At 38.7% G+C, this 12484-nt stretch overlaps 1 protein-coding gene across 1 annotated transcript in view; it reads right to left on the reverse strand.

Moving 5' to 3' along the window:
* Positions 1-12484, reverse strand: part of LOC134311905 (B-cell scaffold protein with ankyrin repeats-like) — a 100439-nt gene that overhangs the window by 77353 nt on the left and 10602 nt on the right. The window contains exons 3-4 of the mRNA XM_062993554.1: positions 9649-9773; positions 4357-4495 (exon numbers count right to left, since the gene is read on the reverse strand). Of these exons, the coding sequence (XP_062849624.1) occupies positions 4357-4495; positions 9649-9773 (264 nt within the window). The remainder of the gene's footprint in view (positions 1-4356; positions 4496-9648; positions 9774-12484) is intronic.

The raw sequence follows: 12484 nt of genomic DNA on the forward strand, positions 1-12484 counted from the left end.
GCCACACGTGCTCAATTGGGTTTAGTCCATCACCTTTACCTTCAGCTTCCTCAGCAAGGCAGTTGTCATCTTGGAGGTTGTGTTTGGGGTCGTTATCCTGTTGGAAAACTGCCATGAGGCCCAGTTTTCGAATGGAGGGGATCATGCTCTGTTTCAGAATGTCACAGTACATGTTGGAATTCATGTTTCCCTCAATGAACTGCAGCTCCCCAGTGCCAGCAACACTCATGCAGCCCAAGACCATGATGCTACCACCACCATGCTTGACTGTAGGCAAGATACAGTTGTCTTGGTACTTCTCACCAGGGCGCCGCCACACATGCTGGACACCATCTGAGCCAAACAAGTTTATCTTGGTCTCGTCAGACCACAGGGCATTCCAGTAATCCATGTTCTTGGACTGCTTGTCTTCAGCAAACTGTTTGCGGGCTTTCTTGTGAGTCAGCTTCCTTCTGGGATGACGACCATGCAGACCGAGTTGATGCAGTGTACGGCGAATGGTCTGAGCACTGACAGGCTGACCTCCCACGTCTTCCACCTCTGCAGCAATGCTGGCAGCACTCATGTGTCTATTTTTTAAAGCCAACCTCTGGATATGACGCCGAACACGTGGACTCAACTTCTTTGGTCGACCCTGGCGAAGCCTGTTCCGAGTGGAACCTGTCCTGGAAAACCGCTGTATGACCTTGGCCACCATGCTGTAGCTCAGTTTCAGGGTGTTAGCAATCTTCTTATAGCCCAGGCCATCTTTGTGGAGAGCAACAATTCTATTTCTCACATCCTCAGAGAGTTCTTTGCCATGAGGTGCCATGTTGAATATCCAGTGGCCAGTATGAGAGAATTGTACCCAAAACACCAAATTTAACAGCCCTGCTCCCCATTTACACCTGGGACCTTGACACATGACACCAGGGAGGGACAACGACACATTTGGGCACAATTTGGACATGTTCACTGTGGGGTGTACTCACTTATGTTGCCAGCTATTTAGACATTAATGGCTGTGTGTTGAGTTATTTTCAGAAGACAGTAAATCTACACTGCTATACAAGTTGTACACTGACTACTCTAAGTTATATCCAAGTTTCATGTCTATAGTGTTGTCCCATGAAAAGATATAATGAAATATTTGCAGAAATGTGAGGGGTGTACTCACTTTTGTGATACACTGTATATATATATACATGATCCCCTCCCTTCGAAAACTGGGCCTCATGGCAGTTTTCCAACAGGATAACGACCCCAAACACAACCTCCAAGATGACAACTGCCTTGCTGAGGAAGCTGAAGGTAAAGGTGATGGACTAAACCCAATTGAGCACCTGTGGCGCATCCTCAAGTGGAAGGTGGAGGAGTTCAAGGTGTCTAACATCCACCAGCTCCGTGATGTCATCATGGAGGAGTGGAAGAGGATTCCAGTAGCAACCTGTGCAGCTCTGGTGAATTCCATGCCCAGGAGGGTTAAGGCAGTGTTGGATAATAATGGTGGTCACACAAAATATTGACACTTTGGGCACAATTTGGACATGTTCACTGTGGGGTGTACTCACTTATGTTGCCAGCTATTTAGACATTAATGGCTGTGTGTTGAGTTACTTTCAGAAGACAGTAAATCTACACTGCTATACAAGTTGTACACTGACTACTCTAAGTTATATCCAAGTTTTATTTCTATAGTGTTGTCCCATGAAATGATATAATAAAATATTTGCAGAAATGTGAGGGGTGTACTCACTTTTGTGATACACTGTGTATATACAGTATATATATATACAGTGTATCACAAAAGTGAGTACACCCCTCACATTTCTGCAGATATTTAAGTATATCTTTTCATGGGACAACACTGACAAAATGACACTTTGACACAATGAAAAGTAGTCTGTGTGCAGCTTATATAACAGTGTAAATTTATTCTTCCCTCAAAATAACTCAATATACAGCCATTAATGTCTAAACCACCGGCAACAAAAGTGAGTACACCCCTAAGAGACTACACCCCTAAATGTCCAAATTGTCATTTTCCCTCCAAAATGTCATGTGATTTGTTAGTGTTACTAGGTCTCAGGTGTGCATAGGGAGCAGGTGTGTTCAATTTAGTAGTACAGCTCTCACACTCTCTCATACTGGTCACTGAAAGTTCCAACATGGCATCTCATGGCAAAGAACTCTCTGAGGATCTTAAAAGACGAATTGTTGCGCTACATGAAGATGGCCAAGGCTACAAGAAGATTGCCAACACCCTGAAACTGAGCTGCAGCACAGTGGCCAAGATCATCCAGCGTTTTAAAAGAGCAGGGTCCACTCAGAACAGACCTCGCGTTGGTCGTCCAAAGAAGCTGAGTGCACGTGCTCAGCGTCACATCCAACTGCTGTCTTTGAAAGATAGGCGCAGGAGTGCTGTCAGCATTGCTGCAGAGATTGAAAAGGTGGGGGGTCAGCCTGTCAGTGCTCAGACCATACGCCGCACACTACATCAAATTGGTCTGCATGGCTGTCACCCCAGAAGGAAGCCTCTTCTGAAGTCTCTACACAAGAAAGCCCGCAAACAGTTTGCTGAAGACATGTCAACAAAGGACATGGATTACTGGAACCATGTCCTATGGTCTGATGAGACCAAGATTCATTTGTTTGGTTCAGATGGTCTCAAGCATGTGTGGCGGCAATCAGGTGAGGAGTACAAAGATAAGTGTGTCATGCCTACAGTCAAGCATGGTGGTGGGAATGCGATGGTCTGGGCCTGCATGAGTGCAGCAGGTGTTGGGGAGTTACATTTCATTGAGGGACACATGAACTCCAATATGTACTGTGAAATACTGAGCAGAGCATGATTCCCTCCCTCCGGAAACTGGGTCGCAGGGCAGTGTTCCAGCATGATAATGACCCCAAGCACACCTCTAAGACGACCACTGCTTTATTGAAGAGGCTGAGGGTAAAGGTGATGGACTGGCCAAGCATGTCTCCAGACCTAAACCCAAAAGAACATCTTTGGGGCATCCTCAAGCGGAAGGTGGAGGAGCGCAAAGTCTCGAATATCCGCCAGCTCCGTGATGTCGTCATGGAGGAGTGGAAAAGCATTCCAGTGGCAACCTGTGAAGCTCTGGTAAACTCCATGCCCAGGAGAGTTAAGGCAGTTCTGGGAAATAATGGTGGCCACACAAAATATTGACACTTCAGGAACTTTCACTAAGGGGTGTACTCACTTTTGTTGCCGGTGGTTTAGACATTAATGGCTGTATATTGAGTTATTTTGAGGGAAGAATAAATTTACACTGTTATATAAGCTGCACACAGACTACTTTTCATTGTGTCAAAGTGTCATTTTGTCAGTGTTGTCCCATGAAAAGATATACTTAAATATCTGCAGAAATGTGAGGGGTGTACTCACTTTTGTGATACACTGTATATATATATATATATATATATATATATATATATATTTTAAAAAGTAATAAAAACACAGCTTTATCCTGGTGAGGGTTCCAAAGGGTCAGTTTTTTTCAAAATAATAGGCCTTTTTTTTTTTTTTTTTTTTTTTTTTTTTTTAATGCATTTTCTCCCTTTTAGCGCGTCCAATTGCCCGATTGCGTCATGCTTCCTCTCCACCAATGCCGATCCCCGCTCTGATTGAGGAGAACGAAGCTAACCCACGCCTCCTCCAATAAGTGGGCAGCATGCCGTATGCATTTTATCACCTGCACTTTGACGAGTGCAGTGCAGCTCAGCCTTGTGTACGGAGAGACACACACCCTAAGAGCACTCTTTTCTGATCTCTGTGCAGGCGCAGAGGTCGTAATTGCACCAGTCATGGGAGAGAGACCCCATCCTGCTTAGTCCCGCCCAAAATCTGAACAACAGGCCAATCGTTGTTCATGTGGCCGCTCAGCCTTAGCCGGTAGGCAGAGCTAAGATTCGATACGATGTATTAGAGATCCCAGCTCTGGTTCCAGCATGTTTTTTCACGGCTGCGCCACCTGAGCGGCCCTTTATTAATTATTTTTAAAAAGCAAAAATTATCTCATCTGTACAGTTTTCAGGTCGGAGTCAATTTATCTATGACTGCTATTCTAACTTCATTTGTTTATCCTATCGTTTTAAACATTTTTGGAATAGTAGACAGATCTTGTTAACATAAGCACATAGCTAGCAAGCAGGCCAGCTAACTGCTTAAGTTTCTAGGGATCTTTTCATCCTCTAATCATTTGATTATTTAATGTGATTGGCTCAGAGTTGAATAGCTTGAACTGTGACTTTTTTTTCGTAAGCTTGAACATGTTTTTGATGGCAGTGAGTTGAACATGTTGTATTGACAGCAAAGGATAGATTACTAAAAAGAGAAAAATTTAAGTGTTTTACCTGCAGCAGTCACACTGAGCGTGGTCTCATTCCAATTTACTGGCTTTACTCTCACTTTTTTCTTGACACCACTGAACTCCACCTCCAGATTTTTACTAGTCATGGCTTCCCGCAATAGAAGATACACCTCACCAGGACTCTGTAAAGATGAACATCAAAACAACAGCAATTTCATGGCAGCCCTATATTTCAGGGTTTTAGTAACACGATTAGAGTAAGCAAGTCCAGCATTGTAGTAGAGTGACTGGTTAAACATAATGGCTATGTGATATGGCTGATGTATTGATTATTGATGTATTAAGTTTACAGTGAAAAGAAACAAGTATTAAACCACTATTTAAATTAAAAAAAAAACATTTATACAAAATGCATTACTAATGACTTAATTTTTTGGCTGACCAACCTAATTGTGTTTTGTTAATTGAACAAATTCAGAATTTAATACATGAAATGCTCAAAAAATTGGACAGTGACCAAATAAGAGTGAAAAGTTTAAAGACTAAGTTACAATATTTACAATTCACAATTAGCATGTAAACTGGTAATAGGTGAAGAGATCATGATTGGGTCTACAAGGAGAATCCAACAAAGGGAGCAAAGATTATTCTTTGGGAGCGAAGATTGACAGTTGGCACAACTAACGATTAATCAGTTTAAAAACATTACAAATAATTAAGGTCTCAATGGGAACATGTGCTGTGGTCAGATAAGTCTATGTTTTAGCTCATTTCTGATGTACAAAAGACAAAAAGGACCTTTCAGTCTGCTATTGCCAAAAGGTGTAGGTAAGGGAGTGCATCCGCGACCAAGGCATTGGTAAGTTGCACATATGTGAAGGTACCATTTATGCGTAGGCATAAATTTGGATTTTAGTGAGACGTGCTAAAACGAAGATGATATCTTTTCCCCAAAAGTTCTTAGTTATTTCAGCAAAACAATGCCAGGCTTCATTCTGCATGTGCTCCAACAATGTGGCCTTGTAGACACATATTGTTTGTGCTTAACTTCCTTAGATAATAAAGTAAAATATGGACAAAAATATAAATATGTACAGTGTAATACTGTATATATAGTAAAAGAAAATTTTGCATGATGTAAACAGATATTATTGTGATGTAGTTTTCTGTGTAACTGCTGTTCCTGCTGCTGTTTTGCATAGTACAGGAACATGAATGGTTGGGGTACAGTTTTGTTTTTTGTGTAGCTGCTTTTCCTGCTATTTTAATCAATTTACCTCTAAGAGTTTTAGAAAGCTCCTTGACCATCTTTGCTCACTGGCTTTTGACATGAACTTTTTTTTAACGCTGTCAATGAGTTCCCATTAATTTCAGCTTTGTGAAGCTAATTGTGTGGCATGTAAGACCTGCTCTTGCTCTTGAGGTGGTTTTCGTGTAAATTTTTGTGGCTGTACTGATTGTGACCACTGTTTGTTTTATTGATGCTATTTGTCCATGCTTAACCTTAGCTGACAGTGCAGCTCGGTGGGTAGCACTGTCACCTTACAGCAAGAAGGTCCTGGGTTCGATCCCCGGGTGGGGCGGTCCGGGTTCTTTCTGTGTGGAGTTTGCATGTTCTCCCCAGTCTGTGTGGGTTTTCTCCAGGAGCTCCGGTTTCCTCCCACAGTCCAAAAACATGCAAGTGAGGTGAATTGAAGATACAAAATTTTCCATTACTGTGTGTTACGAGTAACTACTGTTTCTGTCAAGAATGTAACCAAAGTGTGTAAAATCCTAATAAATAAATAAATAACCTTAGCTACATAACTTTTAAGACTGTTCTTCTTAAAACAAAAATATTTCGTTAGTGTATGTGACTAAATCTGCAATTTAATCTTTCACAATATGGCCTTTTTGGATCATTTTTGTTTTAAAATTTCACACATAGTGCTAATTCTAATTATTAAAGTTATTTTACAACCAGTAATGTATTAACTATTAACCCAATGAAAGTCATTAGTGCAGCTGTGTTTATGATTGTGACATAGACGCTTGTGTGTAGGTAGGTATACCTTCTGCACCGCACACGCTTGTTTGGTCCTATAACACACTACAATCAGGCTGTTTAATGATTAACATTCCCACCCACATGCTCACAGTGTGGGTACCATATGTGTAATGGGCTGAATGAGAAAAAGCTGGCAGACAGAACACATCATCTGATTTGAATATGACTTGATACTTATTGTTAATCAGAAACATGTGAAAGCTGTATAATTACAGCATAAATCATCAAATAGATTTGTCATGAGTTCATAAGTTTCTCACATTTTAATTATTGTATGTTTTGAACTGAGCAATGTTTTGGTTGTTAAAGTTTTACATTGTAGTAATATAAACTACACGTTTTATATTTTGATGTGCACTATACTGTATATAAGATAATTGCAATAAATAAAGTAAGTAGGGCCCTACTAAATTCACGGGGAAATGAGCTTAATTTCATGGACCTAGTTTTTTTTTTTTTTTTTTTTTTTTAAGATTTTTAAAGAAAAATGACACATTTCATGGCATTCATTAAATATGTTAGTCATTAAATGATAGAATTAGTGGAAGCTACAAAAGCTACAATAGCGAGGTCCTTAAGCAAGGCCCTTAATCCTCTCTGCTCCAGGGATGCCATACAGTGGTAGAGCCTGTGCTCTGAACCTAGCTTCCAAACAAGTTGGGATCTGCAAAGAAAGAGTTTAGAAAGAATATATGACAAATAAAAGCTATTCTATTCTATGTTTGTTGACGGTTCTTGTTCAAAACCTAATGATTCCACTTCTTTGTGGATATGCTGTGTGTAAGCTCCCGAATATTGTTGTTGAGGCCTTGATTTGGCACGGCTCATGATTTCGGAAAAATCTGGTCTGCCAGAGGCTTTGTTTCTGCACATGGTACGCTTATTGCCAATTCTCAATTAGTTTCTAATCTCATTTAAGCTCGCACTTTGCCTTCCCAACTTGCTGTGGTTAAAGGTCATGACCAGTCTGCCTCTAATATAGCCAAAGTTAATGCCCTGGCCTACATGGCAGCCAAACAGGCTGCCCAGGGCCTACTAGTCACAGATAATTTGTCTTTCCTATCTGATACTTACCTCTATGGGCCAAAATACAAACAGTTAATATTTCGAGGTTGTAGATCCATTGCTGTTTCTTTAGCATAGCATGTTGTGTTGTTGGTGTGATTGTTTTAGGACACCCACTAGTAGTATGAGTTAAAACAAAACTCATTTTCCTACATCGTAAACAGTTTTACTTGTTGGTGCCTCATGAACATTCAGACCTTTTAATAAATTACATCTTTAGTCCTTTCTAAGTTCCTAGCAAGTTTTTAAACAACGTAGACTCAGAGTCTATGTACCTTTATATAGGACAGAACACTTACATCAAAAATCATTTATTTTGACACCCAAGTTCAAGTGGTTATCCCAGAAATTAACATCCTATGTTGACATGTGGTATAATGTTTTAAAAAGTCATAAAAATCAAGTATAACACAATTTTACTGTTTTCCAAATGTCTTCATTAACTAATTCATTCAGTTCAGGCTAAAAAGCAAGATTTTGTCTTTAAGAAGTAGTAGAACCAAATTTATTTGGTTAGCATTTACATTTTCTGTAGCTGCTTGAGTAAGGATGGCTGGCATGGTGTCTGTTCTGGGTTTCATTCCCAGGTGGAGCGATCTGGGTACTTTCTGTGTGAGGTTTGCATGTTCTCCCTTTGTATGTGTGGGCGTTCTTTGTTTCCTACCTTATTCCAGAAATTAACATACTTTTTGTTTAACCTATGCTATGTTTTAATCATTACATAGTTGAGGGCAGCACAACGGTGCAGTGGGTAGCACTGTTGCCGCTCATAAAGAAGGGCCTGGGTTTGATTCCCTGGCTGGGCAGCCAGGGTCTTTCCTGTGTGGACATTGCATGTTTTGCATGTGTCCGCATGGGTTTATTCCAAGTGCTCTGGTTTACTTCCACAAGTCCAAAGACATGCAGTCAGGCCACCTGGAGCTAATAAAAATTGCCAAGTGTGTGTGTCTTGTGATAGACTAGCACTCTGTCTGTGGTGTGCTGTTTTTCATCCAATGAATTGGACCCATTGTGACCCTGAGCAGGAATAAGGAACAGTAAAACAGACAATGAATGATAAAAGGCATTACATAGTTGAATATTAGAGCTGGCTGAGGAAAAGCTTAAGCTACCCACTGCACCACTGTGCTGCCCTCAACTGTGTAATACTAGTTCTACCAAACATTACACAAACTATTGTTCATGGCATGTTTCAAGCATAGCATTTACAGTCAGGTTAACAAAAAGTATGTTACTTTCTGGGATAACCACTTGAACTTGGGTGTAATAAATGATTTTTGATAGTAAGTGCCCTGTCCTGTATAAAGGTACACAGACTTAAGAACTTAAAGCACTACAGATGTAATTTATTAAAAGATCTGAATGTTCATGAGGCACTAATAAGTCAAACTGTTTACAATGTAGGAAATTTAGTTTTGTTGCAACTCATCCTACTAGTGGCTGTCTTAAAACAATCACACCAACACCACAACATGTTATGCTAAAAACAGCAAAGGATATACAGAAACCTCAAAATAATAACTATTTATTTTGGTCCATAGAGGTAAGTATCAGATGGGAATGACAAATTATAAGTGACTATAAGGCCCTGGGTAGCCTGTTTGGCCGCCATGTCGGCCAGGGCACTACCTTTGGCTATATTAGAGTTAGACAGGTCATGACCTTTAACCACAGCAAGTTGAGAAGGCAAAGTGTGAGCTTAAATGGGGTTAGAAACTAATTGAGAATCGGCAAAAAGCTTAACCTGTGCAGAAACAAAGCCTCTGGCAGACCAGATTTTTCAAAAATTATGAGCCGCGCCAAATCAAGGCCTCAGCAACAATATCCAGAAGCTTACACACAGCATATCCACAAAGAAAAGTGGAATCATTAGGTTTTGAACAAGAACCATCAACAAACACATGTGTCCCCACTTACAGAAGAGTAGGAGAGGTCTGATGCTAGAATCATCTGTGGATGAATAACACCAATCTATTTTAAGGAAATGTGCTGTTTAATAGAAACATTCGACTTTAAAAGACATCATGTCTATTTCCTAAAGCTTAATTAAAATTAAATTATGCAAGAACATTGTGAGTCAAAATAGTCAAAGGGGCTGCACACTATCTAATATTTAACTATGCAATGCCTTTTATCATTCTAAGCTGTTTGAGTGTTTTCCAGTAAGTAGAAAATATTTTTCTTTATATTTTTTTTAATATGCAAATAAACTTTGTCTCTTACCTCACAAGGAACTCGACTGGGTAGGATCATTATTTGGGATTTTGTAGATGCAGGACCAGCAGATTGTTTTCTCTCCAGTTTAAGGCGCTGTGATTCTCTCATCCCCCCTGCTGATGTCTGTCCACCTAAAGACAAATGAAAACAAAACAGATAACAATCTACAAGCTTTGTTCATAACATATTCTAGCAAGTGAATATAGATAACAATAAAAATTTAACATTAATAATTTTGCATATGATGCATATCCTGGTTGCTGAGATAAAAATGAATATTGTATTGACTAAATGTTTTTTTTAATTCTGTATAGTACAGTTACCATTTTTACTAGTGGGGCTTAGGTGTGCTATTATAGAGATCAGGAAATTAGGATTTGCATAGAGAGTGATAGAAGGTGGTTACGGCGCATATGAAGGGCTCTGCATTTGCATGTCAGTTGCCACTGACTTAATTACACACCCATTTTATAGCAGCTTCTGGCCATGCCCTTCTGGACCCACAAAAGGGATAAATATAGTGGGACTTTGGTACAACACTATCTCAATACACACTTTTAATTGTCAGTCGTATTTTTTATTTTTTGAATGGTACAAAAAATTTATGGCAAGTACTGTATATAATCCACACTGGGACACAATGTTGATTAGCTGTGTTAATGAAATCTGAGGCTTCAAACAAAGTACATCTAGAAACAAGGGACCTACTCTGCTGAGCTTGTCTATTTTAAACAGTTAAGAGCACATTTGTTCACCCAGTTTACAGAGTATTGCAGCATGGCTCAGAATCCCTTTAAATAAACATCAGCAAAACAGTTAGTGCAAATGAATAGCACAAGCTGTCAGTGCAACTTCCATGGGTATCAGAGCAGTACACCATGTTCTCATGGAAACAGAATAAGTAAGCTTTCTGATGGCAAAATTAAACTGTCTATTATTTTGGGAAAAAAATAGTGTAGGTTAATACCTGAACAACATGAAATGTGTAAAGATATATGGTTATTATACATTTTGTTCTTCCTGTGGACTTGACATTTATGAGGACCATAGAGTGGTCAACTGGGTAAATCGGACACTTTTTCTAGGCAATAACTAAAAATACTTTATACAATGCCCCCAGGTGGAATGGGTTTCCTCCGGGTGCTCCAGTTTCCTCCCACACTCCAAAGACATACAAGTGATAAGAGATACAAAATAGTCCATGACTGTGTTTGACATTAAATTGATGAATCTTGTGTAACAAGTAACTACCTGTCCTGTCATGAATGTAACCATAGTGTTCAAAACATGACTTTAAAATCCTAATAAATAAATAAATAAATTATACTAATGCAGAACAGGATTTTTAGATCATTTGATTGGTCTGATGCTTGGATGTGGCATTGCTTTTATCTGAGACCAGTAAAATGCATTATTAGTGTCATTACACGCAAGCTATTACTAGTAGGAATAATAAAATACTAACATCTAAAATAAATAAAAATAAAATAAATATAAATATTTCAAATATTAAAAATAATAAATAAAATAATAAATATGATAAATAAAATGAAGTTAATAAAATCTAAAATAATAATAAAGAATAATAAAGAATAAAATCACCTTACTCACTAACAAAGTGTACATACACTTGTCGGGGACATCTATGTCACAGCAATTTTGGGATTTTAATTATGTCTGTTGTTTTTGTAGGACTAAATAACTGAAACACATGATTAGGTTCTCAAAAAGCTTGTTCTTTTTTACATTTAATCTGGGTATTCTGAAAAAAAATGCATAAAGCTATTTGCATCATTAATTTTGTGGTATAGAAAGTTCTAAAATGTAATTCAGGATTTCTTTTTAGCCTTGGCAAGAGACAACTCGTCCATGTGCTGATTGATGGGTAAGGTCAAACTACTTCAATTATTTTACCAGCTGTAGATTATTACAGCAATAAGAGCAATAATCAGACAAATTACTTCATAGACATTTCTATACCACAAATTAATAAACTAAATATTTCAAATATTTCAAATGTTTAGTTACAAAAAAGTAAAGCAGAAATCATTAAAATCACAAGAATGCAAGACTATAAATGTCCCTTACAAGTATACTGTATGTAAACCTTCAACTGTACATTAAAAAGTCTTAAAATTTTTTTGTTTTAAATGTAGTAATTATAGGCCGCTCAGGTGGCGCAACGGTAAAATACACTAGCACATCAGAGCTGGGATTTCGATTACATCGTATCGAATCTCAGCTCTGCCATTCGACGTGGCCACGATTGGCTGTTGTACACAGGGTGAGATGAGCCAGACCAGGGTTCCTCATAACTGATGCAATTACGTACACAAAGCTGATCCACATATGAACTCGCTTCATGCAGGTGAAAAGATGCAGTTGGTACTGCACACATGTTGGAGGGGGTGTGTGTCAGTTGCGAAGCTACTCAGTCAGCAGTTATCGGTAAAGGTAAAGTGTAACACAATCAAGGTAATTAGATACGACTAGATTGGGAAGAAAATTGGGGGGGGGGGATCAGAGAAAAAGAGGGAAAAAAATGTAGTAATTATTTAACATAAAGTGATTAAATAAACCTGGCTTATTTTATTAGCAGAAAAGTAAAATGCATAGTTCTAAAAAGAGATTTGGCAAAATAAGTGAACTTAACCTACTATTTGGGGACGATACATGCTCCACTGCTCACATGATGAGAAAAACATATCATAATAATATTATGACCAGTTATGAACTAGCATAAAATGATATAAATTTCTGGCAAAATGCCACATTTAAAGACGTGATTACTTGGACACATTTCAACTGTAATACAGACTAATTGCTTTGACCTTTTGGCATG

This window comes from Trichomycterus rosablanca, chromosome 4, assembly GCF_030014385.1.
Source record: "Trichomycterus rosablanca isolate fTriRos1 chromosome 4, fTriRos1.hap1, whole genome shotgun sequence".
NCBI lineage: Eukaryota > Metazoa > Chordata > Actinopteri > Siluriformes > Trichomycteridae > Trichomycterus > Trichomycterus rosablanca.